Source organism: Pseudophryne corroboree, chromosome 9 (genome assembly GCF_028390025.1).
Source record: "Pseudophryne corroboree isolate aPseCor3 chromosome 9, aPseCor3.hap2, whole genome shotgun sequence".
Taxonomy (NCBI): Eukaryota; Metazoa; Chordata; class Amphibia; order Anura; family Myobatrachidae; genus Pseudophryne; species Pseudophryne corroboree.
In genome coordinates this window covers 408,150,201-408,172,288 of record NC_086452.1, presented here as the reverse complement: position 1 = coordinate 408,172,288, position 22,088 = coordinate 408,150,201, and the positions used below count along the sequence as shown (strand labels likewise).

The window sequence follows — 22,088 nt, the reverse complement described above, 5'->3', positions numbered from 1 at the left end:
GAACCCCTTATGTTCATGAAGTCAAAATAGATAAAGGGTAAGATACAGTATATACTCCATAACGTACTGGATCTATCAAGGTGTAGATGGAAGAGAATCTCCTATGTATATCTCTGAGGTTCAGCACAGTAAATTCCGTGTATGTCTTTACGGGTGCAAAATGTTAAGGGAGTTATCTGCAAAAGGTATTCTATGACTTTCTCAATGATAACAGTATATGGGGTTTATCTGCGAGGCTCTAAATGGTAACAGTCCATGAGGTTTATCTGCGAGGTTGTAAATCAAGGGTGGGGAACCTTCGGCCCTCCAGAGGTTGTTGAACTACACAGACCTGCATGCCCTGCTACAATTTTGCTATTTGGCCATGCTAAAACTGTTGGGAGGCATGCTGGGATGTGTAGTTTAACAACAGATGGAGGGCCGCAGGTTCCCCACCCCTGTTCTAAATGGTAACAGTCCATGCGGGTTTATCTTAGAGATGAGCGCCTGAAATTTTTCGGGTTTTGTGTTTTGGTTTTGGGTTCGGTTCCGCGGCCGTGTTTTGGGTTCGAACGCGTTTTGGCAAAACCTCACCGAATTATTTTTGTCGGATTCGGGTGTGTTTTGGATTCGGGTGTTTTTTTCCAAAAACACTAAAAAACAGCTTAAATCATAGAATTTGGGGGTCATTTTGATCCCAAAGTATTATTAACCTCAAAAACCATAATTTACACTCATTTTCAGTCTATTCTGAATACCTCACACCTCACAATATTATTTTTAGTCCTAAAATTTGCACCGAGGTCGCTGTGTGAGTAAGATAAGCGACCCTAGTGGCCGACACAAACACCGGGCCCATCTAGGAGTGGCACTGCAGTGTCACGCAGGATGTCCCTTCCAAAAAACCCTCCCCAAACAGCACATGACGCAAAGAAAAAAAGAGGCGCAATGAGGTAGCTGTGTGAGTAAGATTAGCGACCCTAGTGGCCGACACAAACACCGGGCCCATCTAGGAGTGGCACTGCAGTGTCACGCAGGATGGCCCTTCCAAAAAACCCTCCCCAAACAGCACATGACGCAAAGAAAAAAAGAGGCGCAATGAGGTAGCTGACTGTGTGAGTAAGATTAGCGACCCTAGTGGCCGACACAAACACCGGGCACATCTAGGAGTGGCACTGCAGTGTCACGCAGGATGTCCCTTCCAAAAAACCCTCCCCAAACAGCACATGACGCAAAGAAAAAAAGAGGCGCAATGAGGTAGCTGTGTGAGTAAGATTAGCGACCCTAGTGGCCGACACAAACACCGGGCCCATCTAGGAGTGGCACTACAGTGTCACGCAGGATGTCCCTTCCAAAAAACCCTCCCCAATCAGCACATGATGCAAAGAAAAAGAAAAGAAAAAAGAGGTGCAAGATGGAATTATCCTTGGGCCCTCCCACCCACCCTTATGTTGTATAAACAAAACAGGACATGCACACTTTAACCAACCCATCATTTCAGTGACAGGGTCTGCCACACGACTGTGACTGATATGACGGGTTGGTTTGGACCCCCCCCAAAAAAGAAGCAATTAATCTCTCCTTGCACAAACTGGCTCTACAGAGGCAAGATGTCCACCTCATCTTCACCCTCCGATATATCACCGTGTACATCCCCCTCCTCACAGATTATCAATTCGTCCCCACTGGAATCCACCATCTCAGCTCCCTGTGTACTTTGTGGAGGCAATTGCTGCTGGTCAATGTCTCCGCGGAGGAATTGATTATAATTCATTTTAATGAACATCATCTTCTCCACATTTTCTGGATGTAACCTCGTACGCCGATTGCTGACAAGGTGAGCGGCGGCACTAAACACTCTTTCGGAGTACACACTTGTGGGAGGGCAACTTAGGTAGAATAAAGCCAGTTTGTGCAAGGGCCTCCAAATTGCCTCTTTTTCCTGCCAGTATAAGTACGGACTGTGTGACGTGCCTACTTGGATGCGGTCACTCATATAATCCTCCACCATTCTATCAATGTTGAGAGAATCATATGCAGTGACAGTAGACGACATGTCCGTAATCGTTGTCAGGTCCTTCAGTCCGGACCAGATGTCAGCATCAGCAGTCGCTCCAGACTGCCCTGCATCACCGCCAGCGGGTGGGCTCGGAATTCTGAGCCTTTTCCTCGCACCCCCAGTTGCGGGAGAATGTGAAGGAGGAGATGTTGACAGGTCGCGTTCCGCTTGACTTGACAATTTTGTCACCAGCAGGTCTTTCAACCCCAGCAGACCTGTGTCTGCCGGAAAGAGAGATCCAAGGTAGGCTTTAAATCTAGGATCGAGCACGGTGGCCAAAATGTAGTGCTCTGATTTCAACAGATTGACCACCCGTGAATCCTTGTTAAGCGAATTAAGGGCTGCATCCACAAGTCCCACATGCCTAGCGGAATCGCTCCGTGTTAGCTCCTTCTTCAATGCCTCCAGCTTCTTCTGCAAAAGCCTGATGAGGGGAATGACCTGACTCAGGCTGGCAGTGTCTGAACTGACTTCACGTGTGGCAAGTTCAAAGGGCATCAGAACCTTGCACAACGTTGAAATCATTCTCCACTGCACTTGAGACAGGTGCATTCCATCTCCTATATCGTGCTCAATTGTATAGGCTTGAATGGCCTTTTGCTGCTCCTCCAACCTCTGAAGCATATAGAGGGTTGAATTCCACCTCGTTACCACTTCTTGCTTCAGATGATGGCAGGGCAGGTTCAGTAGTTTTTGGTGGTGCTCCAGTCTTCTGTACGTGGTGCCTGTACGCCGAAAGTGTCCCGCAATTTTTCTGGCCACCGACAGCATCTCTTGCACGCCCCTGTCGTTTTTAAAAAAATTCTGCACCACCAAATTCAAGGTATGTGCAAAACATGGGACGTGCTGGAATTTGCCCATATTTAATGCACACACAATATTGCTGGCGTTGTCCGATGCCACAAATCCACAGGAGAGTCCAATTGGGGTAAGCCATTCCGCGATGATCTTCCTCAGTTGCCGTAAGAGGTTTTCAGCTGTGTGCGTATTCTGGAAAGCGGTGATACAAAGCGTAGCCTGCCTAGGAAAGAGTTGGCGTTTGCGAGATGCTGCTACTGGTGCCGCCGCTGCTGTTCTTGCGGCGGGAGTCCATACATCTACCCAGTGGGCTGTCACAGTCATATAGTCCTGACCCTGCCCTGCTCCACTTGTCCACATGTCCGTGGTTAAGTGGACATTGGGTACAACTGCATTTTTTAGGACACTGGTGAGTCTTTTTCTGACGTCCGTGTACATTCTCGGTATCGCCTGCCTAGAGAAGTGGAACCTAGATGGTATTTGGTAACGGGGGCACACTGCCTCAATAAATTGTCTAGTTCCCTGTGAACTAACGGCGGATACCGGACGCACGTCTAACACCAACATAGTTGTCAAGGACTCAGTTATCCGCTTTGCAGTAGGATGACTGCTGTGATATTTCATCTTCCTCGCAAAGGACTGTTGAACAGTCAATTGCTTACTGGAAGTAGTACAAGTGGGCTTACGACTTCCCCTCTGGGATGACCATCGACTCCCAGCGGCAACAACAGCAGCGCCAGCAGCAGTAGGCGTTACACGCAAGGATGCATCGGAGGAATCCCAGGCAGGAGAGGACTCGTCAGACTTGCCAGTGACATGGCCTGCAGGACTATTGGCATTCCTGGGGAAGGAGGAAATTGACACTGAGGGAGTTGGTGGGGTGGTTTGCGTGAGCTTGGTTACAAGAGGAAGGGATTTACTGGTCAGTGGACTGCTTCCGCTGTCACCCAAAGTTTTTGAACTTGTCACTGACTTATTATGAATGCGCTGCAGGTGACGTATAAGGGAGGATGTTCCGAGGTGGTTAACGTCCTTACCCCTACTTATTACAGCTTGACAAAGGGAACACACGGCTTGACACCTGTTGTCCGCATTTCTGGTGAAATACCTCCACACCGAAGAGCTGATTTTTTTGGTATTTTCACCTGGCATGTCAACGGCCATATTCCTCCCACGGACAACAGGTGTCTCCCCGGGTGCCTGACTTAAACAAACCACCTCACCATCAGAATCCTTCTGGTCAATTTCCTCCCCAGCGCCAGCAACACCCATATCCTCCTCATCCTGGTGTACTTCAACACTGACATCTTCAATCTGACTATCAGGAACTGGACTGCGGGTGCTCCTTCCAGCACTTGCAGGGGGCATGCAAATAGTGGAAGGCGCATGCTCTTCACGTCCAGTGTTGGGAAGGTCAGGCATCGCAACCGACACAATTGGACTCTCCTTGTGGATTTGGGATTTCAAAGAACGCACAGTTCTTTGCGGTGCTTTTGCCAGCTTGAGTCTTTTCAGTTTTCTAGCGAGAGGCTGAGTGCTTCCATCCTCATGTGAAGCTGAACCACTAGCCATGAACATAGGCCAGGGCCTCAGCCGTTCCTTGCCACTCCGTGTGGTAAATGGCATATTGGCAAGTTTACGCTTCTCCTCCGACAATTTTATTTTAGGTTTTGGAGTCCTTTTTTTTCTGATATTTGGTGTTTTGGATTTGACATGCTCTGTACTATGACATTGGGCATCGGCCTTGGCAGACGACGTTGCTGGCATTTCATCGTCTCGGCCATGACTAGTGGCAGCAGCTTCAGCACGAGGTGGAAGTGGATCTTGATCTTTCCCTAATTTTGGAACCTCAACTTTTTTGTTCTCCATATTTTATAGGCAGAACTAAAAGGCACCTCAGGTAAACAATGGAGATGGATGGATTGGATACTAGTATACAATTATGGACGGACTGCCACGGTTAGGTGGTATAAAAAAACCACGGTTAGGTGGTATATATTGTAATACAATTATGGATGGACGGACTGCCTGCCGAGTTCCGACACAGAGGTAGCCACAGCCGTGAACTACCGCACTGTACACTGGTTGATAAAGAGATAGTAGTATACTCGTAACAACTAGTATGACTGACTATGACGGTATAAAGAATGAAAAAAAAACCACGGTTAGGTGGTATATATTATAATACAATTATGGATGGACGGACTGCCTGCCGACTGCCGACACAGAGGTAGCCACAGCCGTGAACTACCGCACTGTACACTGGTTGATAAAGAGATAGTAGTATACTCGTAACAACTAGTATGACTGACTATGACGGTATAAAGAATGAAAAAAAAACCACGGTTAGGTGGTATATATTATAATACAATTATGGATGGACGGACTGCCTGCCGACTGCCGACACAGAGGTAGCCACAGCCGTGAACTACCGCACTGTACACTGGTTGATAAAGAGATAGTAGTATACTCGTAACAACTAGTATGACACTATGACGGTATAAAGAATGAAAAAAAAACCACGGTTAGGTGGTATATATTATAATAATACAATTATGGATGGACGGACTGCCTGCCGAGTTCCGACACAGAGGTAGCCACAGCCGTGAACTACCGCACTGTACACTGGTTGATAAAGAGATAGTAGTATACTCGTAACAACTAGTATGACACTATGACGGTATAAAGAATGAAAAAAAAACCACGGTTAGGTGGTATATATTATAATACAATTATGGATGGACGGACTGCCTGCCGACTGCCGACACAGAGGTAGCCACAGCCGTGAACTACCGCACTGTACACTGGTTGATAAAGAGATAGTAGTATACTCGTAACAACTAGTATGACACTATGACGGTATAAAGAATGAAAAAAAAACCACGGTTAGGTGGTATATATTATAATAATACAATTATGGATGGACGGACTGCCTGCCGACTGCCGACACAGAGGTAGCCACAGCCGTGAACTACCGCACTGTACACTGGTTGATAAAGAGATAGTAGTATACTCGTAACAACTAGTATGACTATGACGACGGTATAAAGAAAGAAAAAAAAATACCACGGTTAGGTGGTATATAATTATACAATTATGGATGGACGGACTGCCTGCCGAGTGCCGACTGCCGACACAGAGGTAGCCACAGCCGTGAACTACCGCACTGTACTGTGTCTGCTGCTAATATAGACTGGTTGATAAAGAGATAGTATACAACAATATACTACTATACTGGTGGTCAGGCACTGGTCACCACTAGTCACACTGGCAGTGGCACTCCTGCAGCAAAAGTGTGCACTGTTTAATTTTAAATTAATATAATATTATGTACTCCTGGCTCCTGCTATAACAACCTGCAGTGCTCCCCAGTCTCCCCCACAATTATTATAAGCTTTTATACATTGATGTGCAGCACACTGGGCTGAGCTGAGTGCACACAGACTGAGTCACACTGTGTGACTGCTGTGTATCGTTTTTTTCAGGCAGAGAACGGATATAGCAGAGAACGGATATATTAAATAAAAGTTAACTTAACAACAACTGCACTGGTCACTGTGGTAAACTCTGTCTGCACAATCTCTCTCTCTCTCTTCTAATCTATTCTAATGGAGAGGACGCCAGCCACGTCCTCTCCCTATCAATCTCAATGCACGTGTGAAAATGGCGGCGACGCGCGGCTCCTTATATAGAATCCGAGTCTCGCGAGAATCCGACAGCGTCATGATGACGTTCGGGCGCGCTCGGGTTAACCGAGCAAGGCGGGAAGATCCGAGTCGCTCGGACCCGTGAAAAAAAAAGTGAAGTTCGTGCGGGTTCGGATTCAAAGAAACCGAACCCGCTCATCTCTAGTTTATCTGCGAGGTTCTAAATGGTAATAGTCAATGCGGTTTATCTGTAAGGTTCTAAATGGTAACCGTATGGGGCTTATTTACTAAGCTGAAGTTTCCCAAAGTGCTCAGGCTGGATATTTAAAATATCAATGCTTTCTAACAGCAAATACACAGTGATTTACTATTAAAAGCATTGCTCTTTTCAATATAGAACTTAAAGACGACAGGACGCGCTGGCATTTACAAGCTGGCACTTAGTAAATAATAGGTCGTACACTTCTCGTGTTTTAGAGGAAAAGCAAAAATCACAAGGGTGCATTCCTGAACGGTCTAAACGTACCCACTTAAAAATGACATTGAGTTTTTGGTTTGCAGAAAGCATGCGTTTTTTTCTTATTTTCCTATTTATAGAGGAAGAATACCTATTGCACTGTCTGATTAAAACAATAAACTAAATTATATACTGTTTAGTTTAGGGTCTGTCCTGGTTTTTGCTACTATAAAGCCTTAACTCTCTGCTGCTGGTCTGTCCTGATTAATATTTATGAACTTAGACTTCCAAAAAGGTCACGTTATATGGGTGTCCTAAGTGCTTTTATTACATTTTGTTTTGACATAAAAGGTTATAATACAGTATAGGCAGCAACAGCGCCACCTAGAGACAAACAGGGTCCAGCTCTGACCAGCAATAGCCCCACTACAAAGCACAGTAATTCAAAAGCCTAATACCAAGCAGTGTAATTTGTACATTAAGGGGGGTTATTTATCAAAGCTTGGAGAGAGATACAATTTTGTGAGATAAAGTACCAGCCAGTCAGCTTCTGCCTTACATGTTACAGGTGGTTTATGAAAAATGACAATTAGGAGCCGATGGGTTGGTACTTTATCTCTCATTATTTTATCTCTTACCAAGCGTTGAGAAATACCCCTCTTAATAAACATGATATAAAGAATGCTACATATTTGGTTTAGCAATGAGTAAAAGTGGAGACCGCCTATCACCAGATCACCATATATTTACCCCCGGGAGGAAACAAGACCAGAAACACTTTACTGTCATCTTCAAACATAAACATAACCACATTTGCTCTCCGTTCTTTTTACGCAATCACACAGTAAAAGGAAACCGCGTTACCTCTGTCTGGACGAGGTAGTTCCGCTGCGTTCTGATGTGTTTCAGAAACCCCAGAACGTTAACTGTGCTCTTGTCTTTTATTTGCTGCAGCATGCTGTCAATCACAATGTATGTCCCCGTCCTGCCGACTCCAGCGCTACACGGGAGGAGGGGGAAACGGGACGTCACACATTAAAAGTTACAACAACATTCACATCTGGGTCTTCTGACAAAGAAGAAGAAAATGACTGGCTTTATAGAGTTCTAGTAAGGGACCTGTGGTTCCAGCATGTAGGACTCATCAGGCCGCGCAATGCTGGTTGTGTCATTTTATTTCCAGTTGAATAGATTAAGAGGAAAAACAGTGATACCCTGCGTAAGCCAATCATGTTTTGAGGCTCAACCAAAATTGTCCCCGTCAGTTCGCTAGGATCTAGCGACAACATCCAGACATGATGAACAAAGGGCCTGATTCAGCTTCCAACTGTAGTGCAGCTCATACCGCAAAGTACTGATATACAATGTGTCCACAGTTATCTTGGCTAGTTTGCTGCGCCTAGGCACAACATGGTTTATTAACATAAACCCTTCATCTATTGTTCTCAGCTGCAATACAATACAGAGAACAATACAGCAGGGGATTAAGTCATTACAGCAGGGGATTAAGTCCGACTGGCCAGTGTCAGTTAATCCTATTAAAGGTCATGTTAAACATGGACCCATCTGTAGGTGCATGTGCAGTAAGGGTCTGTGGCGTTGGATGTAGATTGCCAGTAGACAGTCAGTGACTGACAGTCTGCTGCCGTTTGGAGGCGGGGAGAAGCAGTTGATGACTGCCATTTCCCAAAGCGGAGCTGAGTCACCCCTGTTTCGGTGGAGTGATGAGGCCAGGATCTCGGTCGGAAGATGGAGATTTCCTGGCCTCTTTGTAGGATCTGCAGCGGCTGGCCCCATGGTTCACACATCCAGCCGATTGTGTCAGAGGTGATCCAATGCTACGTCCTTAAAATCACAATTTAAGAAACTGCTCCACCTACTGGCCCCCAGTGTACAGTAGCTGCTCAAGAAAATTTAGCATACAAATGTTTTTCATACTCGACAGACTGGGCCAAGTGGTTCTTATCTGCCATCAAATTCTATGTTTCAATGTACAGATGGAGCCACGTTCATCTTGGCTTCTCTGCTGCGCCTAGGTGCACCATGGTTTATTAGCATAAGCCTTTCATCTACTGTTCTCAGCTGCAATACAATACAGAGAACAATACAGCAGGGGATTAAGTCATTACAGCAGGGGATAAAGTCCGACTGCCCTTGCTCAATTAATCCTATTAAAAGGCAAAGATGAAGAGGGCTCCATCTGTATCATTACTAGGTGGTAGTATGCAGAGGCAGCCTATATTCATATTCAGTAAACTCTAGCTGACAAGGTGAGAAACACCCCAAAGCCTCCTGAAGGCCCGGCGCCCCCTTGCCTGCTGTTTGCAGCCTTGCAGCTCAGCTGTGTCTATGACGCTGTGCTCTGTACCAGTCGGAGAGTCAGTTCTATTCAACTTGAAAATAAACCGCGTTTCTTTCTATACGGCAGACAACACGTAGCCACGCACCTGCAGTGCACGAGCACTGGACCCATGTCAGGGAGCTGAGCGGCAGATGACCGCCGTACAAAGGTGAGAACCGGTAGTGCATATTCCGGAACGCCCATGTCGGGCCATTGTGTGTAGTGATACTGAATAACTGCTCTTTCATTATGACGACCTTTTGGGTTCCCCTTCTGGCCCTGTCACGGAAAGAAAAAAGAAAATAGAATAAGGAGTGTTTTAGTGCACTGTACAATAGCTAAACAGAAAACAAAGGAGAAAGAGGAAAAATAAAATAATACGTTTACTTTGATTCAGAAGACGTGGACAGTGTTTAGGTCAAGCTTCATGATAAGTTAATAGATATGGCTGCTCACCTTCTTCATCTTAACGTTCCTGATGGTGAATTTGCGTACTGTGTAGCAGGCGTACACCCTTGTGCTCTTTAGGGTCACCATGATGTTCCCATAATCCTCGCTGTTTTCTGTCGGCCAATACTGATCACACTTCCTCTGAAAATGGGAAATTATTTTCTAATTAACAAGATTTTTCTTATGGCAGGTTCTTTGTTTCTAGTGTGGCCCCAATAGCAGGATCATCCTCCAAACTGGATATTTAATTACTCGCTGATCTGTTATATCCTGCGATTTGTGGAAATAAGTTGTGGAAATAAGTTCTGGCAACCCCCCCCCCCAGCTCTCTGCATTCCCTCTTACGGCTTTTGCAATGCGCACACTTAGCTACTTGTCATTTACACGGTGCGAACTGAGGCTTAGGGCCCAATATAATATCATGCGAGTTGTGGCAAGTGCCAACACTTCTGCGATTTAGCCGTAAGATTTAAAGAGATTATATTTTAAAGGCAAAACTTTAAAAAAAAATTGTCACTTTAAATCTCCTGCCAAAATCACCAAAATCTCTGCATTTGACGCAATTTGTGGACTATTATAGAAAATCCTGCAGATATATACACACACATATACACAGTATATATATATATATATATATATATATAATAAGAATTTACTCACCGGTAATTCTATTTCTCATAGTCCGTAGTGGATGCTGGGGACTCCGTAAGGACCATGGGGAATAGACGGCTCCGCAGGAGACTGGGCACATCTAAAGAAAGATTTAGGTCTATCTGGTGTGCACTGGCTCCTCCCCCTATGACCCTCCTCCAAGCCTCAGTTAGGACACTGTGCCCGGAAGAGCTGACACAATAAGGAAGGATTTTGAATCCCGGGTAAGACTCATACCAGCCACACCAATCACACCGTATAACTCGTGATAGGAACCCCGGTTAACAGTATGATAACAACAGAACCTCTGAACAGATGGCTCGCAATAACAACCCGATTTGTGTAACAATAACTATTTACAAGTATTGCAGACAATCCGCACTTGGGATGGGCGCCCAGCATCCACTACGGACTACGAGAAATAGAATTACCGGTGAGTAAATTCTTATTTTCTCTGACGTCCTAGTGGATGCTGGGGACTCCGTAAGGACCATGGGGATTATACCAAAGCTCCCAAACGGGCGGGAGAGTGCGGATGACTCTGCAGCACCGAATGAGAGAACTCCAGGTCCTCCTCAGCCAGGGTATCAAATTTGTAGAATTTTGCAAACGTGTTTGCCCCTGACGAAGTAGCAGCTCGGCAAAGTTGTAAAGCCGAGACCCCTCGGGCAGCCACCCAAGATGAGCCGACCTTCCTTGTGGAATGGGCTTTTACAGATTTAGGCTGCGGTAGTCCCACCGCAGAATGAGCCAGCTGAATAGTGCTACAAATCCAGCGCGCGATAGTCTGCTTAGAAGCAGGAGCACCCAGTTTGTTGGGTGCATACAGGATAAACAGCGAGTCAGTTTTCCTGACTCCAGCCGTCCTGGAAACATAAATTTTCAGGGCCCTGACTACGTCCAGTAACTTGGAATCCTCCAAGTTCCTAGTAGCCGCAGGCACCACAATAGGCTGGTTCAAGTGAAACGCTGATACCACTTTAGGGAGAAACTGAGGACGAGTCCTCAACTCTGCCCTATCCATATGGAAAATCAGATAAGGGCTTTTATAGGACAAAGCCGCCAATTCTGACACACGCCTGGCCGAAGCCAGGGCCAACAGCATGACCACTTTCCACGTGAGATATTTCAAATCCACAGTCTTAAGTGGTTCAAACCAATGTGATTTCAGGAACTCCAAAACCACATTGAGATCCCAAGGTGCCACTGGGGACACAAAAGGAGGCTGAATACGCAGAACTCCTTTGACAAAAGTCTGAACTTCAGGCAGTGAAGCCAGTTCTTTCTGGAAGAAAATCGACAGGGCCGAAATCTGGACCTTAATGGACCCCAATTTGAGGCCCAACGTCACCCCTGCTTGCAGGAAATGCAGGAATCGACCCAGTTGAAATTCCTCCGTTGGGGCCTTCCTGGCCTCACACCAAGCAACATATTTCCGCCAAATGCGGTGATAATGTTTTGCGGTGACATCCTTCCTGGCTTTGATCAGGGTAGGAATGACTTCCTCCGGAATGCCCTTTTCCTTCAGGATCCGGTGTTCAACCGCCATGCCGTCAAACGTAGCCGCGGTAAGTCTTGGAACAGACAGGGCCCCTGCTGCAGCAGGTCCTGTCTGAGCGGCAGAGGCCAAGGGTCCTCTGAAAGCATCTCTTGAAGTTCCGGGTACCAAGCTCTTCTTGGCCAATCCGGAAACCACGAGTATAGTTTTCACTCCTCGCCTTCGTATTATTCTCAGTACCTTGGAAATGAGAGGCAGAGGAGGAAACACATAAACCGACTGGTACACCCACGGTGCTACCAGAGCGTCCACAGCGATCGCCTGAGGGTCCCTTGACCTGGCGCAATATCTGTGGCTTCTGCCATTGCCCTCCTGCTTCTTGTGCCGCCCTGTCTGTTTACATGGGCGACCGCCGTGATGTTGTCTGATTGGATCAGTACCGGCTGGTTCTGAAGCAGGGGCCTTGCTTGGCTTAGGGCATTGTAAATGGCCCTTAGCTCTAGAATATTTATGTGAAGCGAAATCTCCTGATTTGACCACAGTCCTTGGAAATTTCTTCCCTGTGTGACTGCGCCCCAGCCCCGAAGGCTGGCATCCGTGGTCACCAGGACCCAGTCCTGTATTCCGAATCTGCGGCCCTCTAGTAGATGAGCCCTCTGCAGCCACCACAGCAGCGACACCCTGGTCCTTGCCGACAGGGTTATCCGCTGTTGCATCTGGAGATGGGACCCGGACCATTTGTCCAACAGGTCCCACTGGAAAGTCCTTGCGTGGAACCTTCCGAATGGAATTGCTTCGTACGAAGCTACCATTTTTCCCAGGACTCGTGTGCATTGATGTACCGACACCTGTCCCGGTTTTAGGAGGTCTCTGACTAGAAATGACAACTCCTCGGCTTTTTCCACTGGAAGAAACACTTTTCTGGTCTGTGTCCAGAATCATTCCCAGGAACAGAAGACGTGTCGTCGGGACCAGCTGTGACTTTGGAATATTGAGAATCCAGCCGTGCTGTTGTAGCACTTCCAGAGAAAGTGCTACCCCCACTACCAACTGTTCCTTGGACCTCGCCTTTATCAGGAGATCGTCCAAGTACAGGATAATTAAAATTCCCTTCTTGCGAAGGAGTATCATCATTTCGGCCATTACCTTGGTAAAGACCCTCGGTGCCGTGGATAACCCAAACGGCAGCGTCTGGAACTGATAGTGACAGTCCTGTACCACAAATCTGAGGTACTCCTGGTGAGGAGGGTAAATGGGGACATGCAGGTACGCATCCTTGATGTCCAGGGAGACCATGTAATCCCCCTCGTCCAGGCTCGCAATAACCTCCCTGAGCGATTCCATCTTGAACTTGAACCTTTTGATATAAGTGTTCAAGGATTTTAAATTTAAGATGGGTCTCACCGAACCGTCCGGTTTCGGTACCACAAACATTGTGGAATAGTAACCCTTCCCTTGCTGAAGGAGGGGTACCCTGACAATCGCTTGCTGTGAATACAGTTTTTGGATAGCCACCAACACTGCCTCCCTGGCAAAGGGAGTTGCTGGTAAGGCAGATTTTAGAAAACGGCGGGGGGGGGACGGGACGTCTCGAATTCCAGCCTGTACCCCTGAGATACTACTTGAAGGGTCCAGGGATCCACCTGTGAGAGAGCCCACTGTGTGCTGAAATTTCTGAGACGGGCCCCCACCGTACCCGGATCCGCCTGTGAAGCCCCAGCGTCATGTTGTGGACTTACCGGACGCGGGGGAGGACTTTTGCTCTTGGGAACTGGCTGTATGTTGCAGCTTTTTCCCTCTACCTTTGCCTCTCGGCAGAAAGAATGCGCCTCGAGCCCTCTTGTGTTTATGGGGCCGAAAGGACTGTACTTGATAATACGGTGCCTTCTTTTGCTGTGGGGTAGCCTGTGGCAAAATTGACGATTTCCCAGCCGTAGCTGTGGAAACGAGGTCTGAAAGACCATCCCCAAACAGTTCCACCCCCTTATAAGGCAAAACTTCCATGTGCCTTTTTGAATCGGCATCACCTGACCACTGCAGAGTCCATAACCCCCTTCTGGCGGCAATGGACATTGCGCTTATTTTTGATGCCAGCCGGCAAATGTCCCTCTGTGCATCACGCATGTATAAGACAGCGTCTTTTATATGCTCTACTGTCAGCAAAATAGTGTCCCTATCCAGGGTATCAATATTATCCGACAGGGAATCTGACCACGCAGCAGCAGCACTGCACATCCATGCTGATGCAATCGCTGGTCGCAATATAATGCCCGTGTGTGTATATATAGCTTTTAGGGTAGCCTCCTGCTTTCTATCAGCAGGATCCTTTAGGGCGGCCGTATCCGGAGACGGTAGTGCCACCTGTTTTGATAAACGTGTAAGCGCTTTATCTACCCTAGGGGATGTTTCCCAACGTGACCTATCCTCTGGCGGGAAAGGGTACGCTGCCAATAACCGTTTAGAAATTATCAATTTCTTATCGGGGGAAGTCCAAGCTTCCTCACACACCTCATTTAATTCCTCAGATGCAGGAAAATAAGAATTTACTCACCGGTAATTCTATTTCTCGTAGTCCGTAGTGGATGCTGGGAACTCCGTAAGGACCATGGGGAATAGCGGGCTCCGAAAGGAGGCTGGGCACTCTAGAAAGATTTAGGACTACCTGGTGTGCACTGGCTCCTCCCACTATGAACCTCCTCCAAGCCTCAGTTAGGACACTGTGCCCGGTCGAGCTGACATAATAAGGAAGGATTTAGAATCCCGGGTAAGACTCTTACCAGCCACACCAATCACACCGTACAACTCGTGATACTATATCCAGTTTTACAGTATGAAAACAACTGAGCCTCTCAACAGATGGCTCAACAATAACCCTTTAGTTAACAATAACTATTTACAAGTATTGCAGACAATCCGCACTTGGGATGGGCGCCCAGCATCCACTACGGACTACGAGAAATAGAATTACCGGTGAGTAAATTCTTATTTTCTCTGACGTCCTAGTGGATGCTGGGAACTCCGTAAGGACCATGGGGATTATACCAAAGCTCCCAAACGGGCGGGAGAGTGCGGATGACTCTGCAGCACCGAATGAGAGAACTCCAGGTCCTCCTCAGCCAGGGTATCAAATTTGTAGAATTTTGCAAACGTGTTTGCCCCTGACCAAGAAGCTGCTCGGCAAAGTTGTAAAGCCGAGACCCCTCGGGCAGCCGCCCAAGATGAGCCCACCTTCCTTGTGGAATGGGCATTCACAGATTTTGGCTGTGGCAGGCCTGCCACAAAATGTGCAAGCTGAATTGTACTACAAATCCAGCGAGCAATAGACTGCTTAGAAGCAGGAGCACCCAGCTTGTCGGGTGCACACAGGATAAACAGCGAGTCAGATTTTCTGACTCCAGCCGTCCTGGAAACATATATTTTCAGGGCCCTGACAACGTCTAGCAACTTGGAGTCCTCCAAATCCTTAGTAGCCGCAGGCACCACAATAGGCTGGTTCAGGTGAAACGCTGACACCACCTTAGGGAGAAATTGGGGACGAGTCCTCAATTCTGCTCTATCCATATGGAAAATCAGATAAGGGCTTTTACATGATAAAGCCGCCAATTCTGACACTCGCCTGGCTGAAGCCAAGGCCAATAACATGACCACTTTCCACGTGAGATATTTCAGATCCACGGTTTTTAGTGGCTCAAACCAATGTGATTTTAAGAAACTCAACATCACGTTGAGATCCCAAGGTGCCACAGGAGGCACAAATGGGGGCTGAATATGCAGCACTCCTTTCACAAATGTCTGAACTTCAGGTACTGAAGCTAGTTCTTTTTGAAAGAAAATCGACAGAGCCGAGATCTGTACTTTAATGGAGCCTAGTTTTAGGCCCATATTCACTCCTGCTTGCAGGAAATGCAGAAATCGACCTAGTTGAAATTCCTCTGTTGGGGCCTTTTTGGCCTCGCACCATGCAACATATTTCCGCCATATGCGGTGATAATGCTTTGCCGTAACATCTTTCCTGGCCTTAATAAGCGTAGGAATGACTTCTTCCGGAATACCCTTTTCCTTTAGGATCCGGTGTTCAACCGCCATGCCGTCAAACGCAGCCGCGGTAAGTCTTGGAACAGACAGGGCCCCTGCTGTAGCAGGTCCTGTCTGAGCGGTAGAGGCCACGGGTCCTCTGAGAGCATCTCTTGAAGTTCCGGGTACCACGCTCGTCTTGGCCAATCCGGAACCACGAGAATGGTGTTTACTCCTCTCTTTCTTATTATTCTCAATACCTTTGGTATGAGAGGCAGTGGAGGGAACACATAAACAGACTGGTACACCCACGGTGTCACTAGAGCATCCACAGCTACCGCCTGAGGGTCCCTTGACCTTGCGCAATATCTTTTTAACTTTTTGTTGAGGCGGGACGCCATCATGTCCACCTGTGGTTTTTCCCAACGGTTTACCAGCATCTGGAAGACTTCTGGATGAAGTCCCCACTCTCCCGGGTGGAGGTCGTGTCTGCTGAGGAAGTCTGCTTCCCAGTTGTCCACTCCCGGAATGAACACTGCTGACAGTGCTAGTACATGATTCTCCGCCCATCGGAGAATTCTTGTGGCTTCTGCCATCGCCATCCTGCTTCTTGTGCCGCCCTGTCGATTTACATGGGCGACTGCCGTGATATTGTCTGACTGGATCAGCACCGGCTGGTGTAGAAGCAGGGATTTTGCTTGACTTAGGGCATTGTAGATGGCCCTTAGTTCCAGAATATTTATGTGAAGGGAAGTCTCCTGACTCGACCATAGTCCTTGGAAGTTTCTTCCCTGTGTGACTGCCCCCCAGCCTCGAAGGCTGGCATCCGTGGTCACCAGGACCCAGTCCTGTATGCCGAACCTGCGGCCCTCTAGAAGATGGGCACTCTGCAGCCACCACAGTAGAGACACCCTGGTTCTTGGAGACAGGGTTATCAAGCGATGCATCTGAAGATGCGATCCGGACCACTGGTCCAACAGGTCCCACTGAAAGATTCTGGCATGGAACCTGCCGAAGGGAATTGCTTCGTAAGAAGCCACCATCTTTCCCAGGACCCGCGTGCAGCGATGCACCGATACCTGTTTTGGTTTCAGGAGGTCTCTGACTAGAGATGACAACTCCCTGGCTTTCTCCTCCGGGAGAAACACTTTTTTCTGGACTGTATCCAGAATCATACCCAGGAACAGTAGCCGTGTCGTCGGAACCAGCTGTGACTTCGGGATATTCAGAATCCAGCCGTGCTGGTGCAGCACCTCCTGAGATAGTGCTACTCCCACCAACAACTGTTCCTTGGACCTCGCTTTTATTAGGAGATCGTCCAAGTACGGGATAATTAAAACTCCCTTTTTTCGAAGGAGTATCATCATTTCCGCCATCACTTTGGTAAATACCCTCGGTGCCGTGGACAGTCCAAACGGCAGCGTCTGGAATTGGTAATGGCAATCCTGTACCACAAATCTGAGGTACTCCTGGTGAGGATGGTAAATGGGGACATGCAAGTAAGCATCCTTGATGTCCAGGGATACCATGTAATCCCCCTCTTCCAGGCTCGCAATAACCGCCCTGAGCGATTCCATCTTGAACTTGAATTTTTTTATGTATGTGTTCAAGGATTTCAAATTTAAAATGGGTCTCACCGAACCGTCCGGTTTCGGTACCACAAATAGCGTGGAATGGTAACCCCGGCCTTGTTGAAGTAGGGGTACCTTGATTATCACCTGCTGGGAATACAGCTTGTGAATTGCCGCTAGCACCGCCTCCCTGTCTGAGGGAGCAATCGGCAAGGCAGATTTTAGGAACCGGTGGGGTGGAGACGCCTCGAATTCCAGTTTGTACCCCTGAGATACTATTTGAAGGATCCAGGGATCCACCTGTGAGCGAGCCCACTGATCGCTGAAATTCTTGAGGCGGCCCCCCACCGTACCAGGCTCCGCCTGTGGAGCCCCACCGTCATGCGGCGGACTTGGCAGAAGAAGCGGGGGAGGACTTTTGCTCCTGGGAACCTGCTGTTTGTTGCAGCCTTTTTCCCCTACCTCTGCCTCTGGATAGAAAAGACCCGCCTTTTCCACGCCTGTTTTACTGGGTCCGAAAGGACTGAACCTGATAAAACGGCGCCTTCTTAGGCTGTGAGGGGACATGGGGTAAAAATGCTGACTTCCCAGACGTTGCTGTGGAAACTAGGTCCGAGAGACCATCCCCAAATAATTCCTCACCCTTATATGGCAACACTTCCATGTGCCTTTTAGAATCTGCATCTCCTGTCCACTGGCGAGTCCATAAGCCTCTCCTAGCGGAAATGGACAATGCACTAACTTTAGATGCCAGTCGGCAGATTTCCCTCTGTGCATCTCTCATATATAAGACTGAGTCTTTTATATGGTCTATGGGTAACAGGATCGTGTCTCTGTCTAATGTGTCAATATTTTCTGACAGTTTATCTGACCACGCAGCGGCAGCACTGCACATCCAAGCTGACGCAATAGCTGGCCTAAGTATAATGCCTGAGTGTGTATATACAGACTTCAGGATCGCCTCCTGCTTTCTATCAGCAGGTTCCTTGAGGGCGGCCGTATCCGGAGACGGTAGTGCCACCTTTTTAGACAAACGTGTGAGCGCTTTATCCACCCTAGGAGGTGTTTCCCAACGTGACCTATCCTCTGGCGGGAAAGGGAACGCCATTAGTACCTTCTTAGGAATTACCAATTTTTTATCAGGGAAAGCCCACGCTTCTTCACACACTTCATTTAATTCATCTGATGGGGGAAAAACTACGGGTAGTTTTTTCTCCCCAAACATAATACCCTTTTTAGTGGTACCTGTATTTATATCAGAAATGTGTAACACCTCTTTCATTGCCTCAATCATGCAGTGAATGGCCTTAGTGGGCATTAGATTAGACTCATCGTCGTCGTGACTGGTGTCAGTATCAGTGTCGACATCTGGGTCTGCGGTCTGAGGTAGCGGGCGTTTTAGAGCCCCTGATGACCTGTGCGACGCCTGGGCAGGCACGAGCTGAGAAGTCGGCTGTCCCACATTTGGCATGTCGTCAAATTTCTTATGTAAGGAGTCTATACGTGCACTCATTTCTTTCCATAAACTCAACCACTCAGGTGTCTGCCCCGCAGGGGGTGACATCCCTTCTAAAGGCATCTGCTCCGTCTCCACATCATTATCCTCATCACACATGTCGACACAGCCGTACCGACACACCGCACACACACAAGGAATGCTCCAACAGAGGACAGGACCCACAAAAGCCCTTTGGGGGGACAGAGTGAGAGTATGCCAGCACACACCAGAGCGCTATATAATGCAGGGACTAACTGAGTTATGTCCCCTATAGCTGCTTTTTCTATATAATTTATACAGCGCCTAAATTTAGTTCCCCCCCTCTCTTTTTTTACCCTTTTCTGTAGTGTAGACTGCAGGGGAGAGCCAGGGAGCTTCCTTCCAGTGGATCTGTGAAGGAGAAATGGCGCCAGTGTGCTGCAGGAGATAGCTCCGCCCCTTTTGCGCGGCCTATTCTCCCGCTTTTTTCAGGATTCTGGCAGGGGTATTTTCCACATATATAGCCTCTAGGGCTATATATTGTGGTATTTTTGCCAGCCAAGGTGTTATAATTGCTTCTCAGGGCGCCCCCCCCCCAGCGCCCTGCACCCTCAGTGACCGGAGTGTGAAGTGTGTGTGAGGAGCAATGGCGCACAGCTGCAGTGCTGTGCGCTACCTTGGAGAAGACTGATGTCTTCTGCCGCCGATTTTCCGGACCTCTTCTTGCTTCTGGCTCTGTAAGGGGGACGGCGGCGCGGCTCCGGGACCGAACACCAAGGACTGGGCCTGCGGTCGATCCCTCTGGAGCTAATGGTGTCCAGTAGCCTAAGAAGCCCAATCCGGCTGCAAGCAGGCGAGTTCGCTTCTTCTCCCCTTAGTCCCTCGCTGCAGTGAGCCTGTTGCCAGCAGGTCTCACTGAAAATAAAAAACCTAAGTCTATCTTTCTTTCTAAGAGCTCAGGAGAGCCCCTAGTGTGCATCCAACCTCGGCCGGGCACAAAATCTAACTGAGGCTTGGAGGAGGGTCATAGTGGGAGGAGCCAGTGCACACCAGGTAGCCATAAATCTTTCTAGAGTGCCCAGCCTCCTTCGGAGCCCGCTATTCCCCATGGTCCTTACGGAGTTCCCAGCATCCACTAGGACGTCAGAGAAAAACTACTGGTAGTTTTTTCTCACCGAACATAATACCCTTTTTTGTGGTACCTGGGGTACTATCAGAAATGTGTAATACATTTTTCATTGCCTCAATCATGTAACGGGTGGACCTATTGGAGGGTACACTAGTCTCATCGTCGTCGACACTGGAGTCGGTATCCGTGTCAACATCTGTGTCTGCCATCTGAGGTAGCGGGCGTTTTAAAGCCCCTGATGACATTTGAGACGCTGGAACAGTCACAAGCTGAGTAGCCGGCTGTCCTATGTCGTCAAACCTTTTATGTAAGGAGCTGGCACTGTCACGTAATTCCTTCCATAAGTCCATCCACACAGGTGTCGACCCCTCAGGGGGTGACAACACATTTACAGGCATTTGCTCTGCCTCCACATCATTTTCCTCATCATACATGTCGACACAGCGGTACCGACACACAGCACACACACAGGGAATGCTCTGACAGACAGGACAGGACCCCACAAAGCCCTTTGGGGAGACAGAGGGAGAGTATGCCAGCACACACCAGAGCGCTATATACCACAGGGATATCACCTATAAAGAGTGTTTTCCCTTATAGCTGCATATATATATTATACTGCGCCTAAATTTGTGCCCCCTCTCTCTTTTTTACCCTTTCTGTAGTGCAGGACTGCAGGGGAGAGCCAGGGAGCGATCCCTCCAGCGGTGCTGTGAGGGAAAATGGCGCCAGTGTGCTGAGGGAGATGGCCCCGCCCCTTTTTCAGCGGGCTTTCTCCCGCTTTTTGTGTTATTCTGGCAGGGGTAATTTACACCTATATAGCCTCTGGGGCTATATATGGTGTCAGTTTTGCCAGCCAAGGTGTTAATATTGCTGCTCAGGGCACCCCCCCCCCCCCCAGCGCCCTGCACCCATCAGTGACCGAAGTGTGTGGTGTGCATGAGGAGCAATGGCGCACAGCTGCAGTGCTGTGCGCTACCTTGGAGAACACAGAAGTCTTCAGCCGCCGATTTTCCGGACCTTCTTGCTTCTGGCTCTGTAAGGGGGACGGCGGCGCGGCTCCGGGAACGGACGACGAGGTCGGGTCCTGTGTGCGATCCCTCTGGAGCTAATGGTGTCCAGTAGCCTAAGAAGCCCAAGCTACCACCACTTAGGTAGGTTCGCTTCTTCTCCCCTTAGTCCCTCGCTGCAGTGAGCCTGTTGCCAGCAGGTCTCACTGTAAAATAAAAAGCCTAAACTATACTTTCTTTCTAGGAGCTCAGGAGAGCCCCTAGTGTGCATCCAGCTCGGCCGGGCACAGAAATCTAACTGAGAATTGGAGGAGGGTCATAGGGGGAGGAGCCAGTGCACACCAGATAGACCTAAATCTTTCTTTAGATGTGCCCAGTCTCCTGCGGAGCCATCTATTCCCCATGGTCCTTACGGAGTCCCCAGCATCCACTAGGACGTCAGAGAAATATATATATATATATATATATATATATATATATATATATATAGAGAGAGAGAGAGAGAGAGAGAGAGAGAGAGAGAGAGTAACAGGGGCAGCACTCACGAGACTGTCACATACGGTAAATCAACAGACACAGAGGCCTCCCTTCCCGTTGATTTACCGTATGTGACTATCTCGTGAGTGCTGCCCCTGCTACGCTCTGTCTAAGGTCTTGTAAACCTGTGGCTGGCACCTGAGCATTTATGAACTTAAGGAGTGAGTGCTGGTATTTGCAGAGTTATATATATAATAAAATGGAGTGTGCTGTGGTAATGGTTTATAATTGCCAAGTTCGCTTGTCATTATGCCAGTGTACATGTGACATGTATTATAAGGAGTAATGGTCCCTTGACCTGTGATTTACTACAAATATTACATGTCACCTCTATAAAAGTGTCCTATGACCATGCATCTTTATATGGTATAATAGATATAACAGTTCTCTCCAGAATTGCTTTCCAGCTGGGGCAGGGGGTCAGGCGTGGTTCCGGGTAAGACCACTGGACACTGTGTTTCTGGCTTCCA

The 22,088-nt window shown here is 48.1% G+C and overlaps 1 protein-coding gene and 1 long non-coding RNA gene across 5 annotated transcripts in view; one reads left to right on the top strand and one right to left on the bottom strand.

The window, feature by feature from the left end:
* PTPRG (protein tyrosine phosphatase receptor type G) overlaps window positions 1-22,088 on the bottom strand; it is a 733,410-nt gene that overhangs the window by 30,969 nt on the left and 680,353 nt on the right. For all 4 annotated transcript variants that reach the window (XM_063940902.1, XM_063940899.1, XM_063940900.1 and 1 more), the window contains 3 exons: window positions 9,738-9,872; window positions 9,388-9,560; window positions 7,805-7,940 (listed from right to left, as the gene is read on the bottom strand). In XM_063940902.1, coding sequence (XP_063796972.1) covers window positions 7,805-7,940; window positions 9,388-9,560; window positions 9,738-9,872 — 444 coding nt within the window. The remainder of the gene's footprint in view (window positions 1-7,804; window positions 7,941-9,387; window positions 9,561-9,737; window positions 9,873-22,088) is intronic.
* Window positions 1-22,088, top strand: part of LOC134958353 (uncharacterized) — a 73,603-nt gene that overhangs the window by 6,059 nt on the left and 45,456 nt on the right. The gene's annotated exons all lie outside the window — the stretch shown is intronic.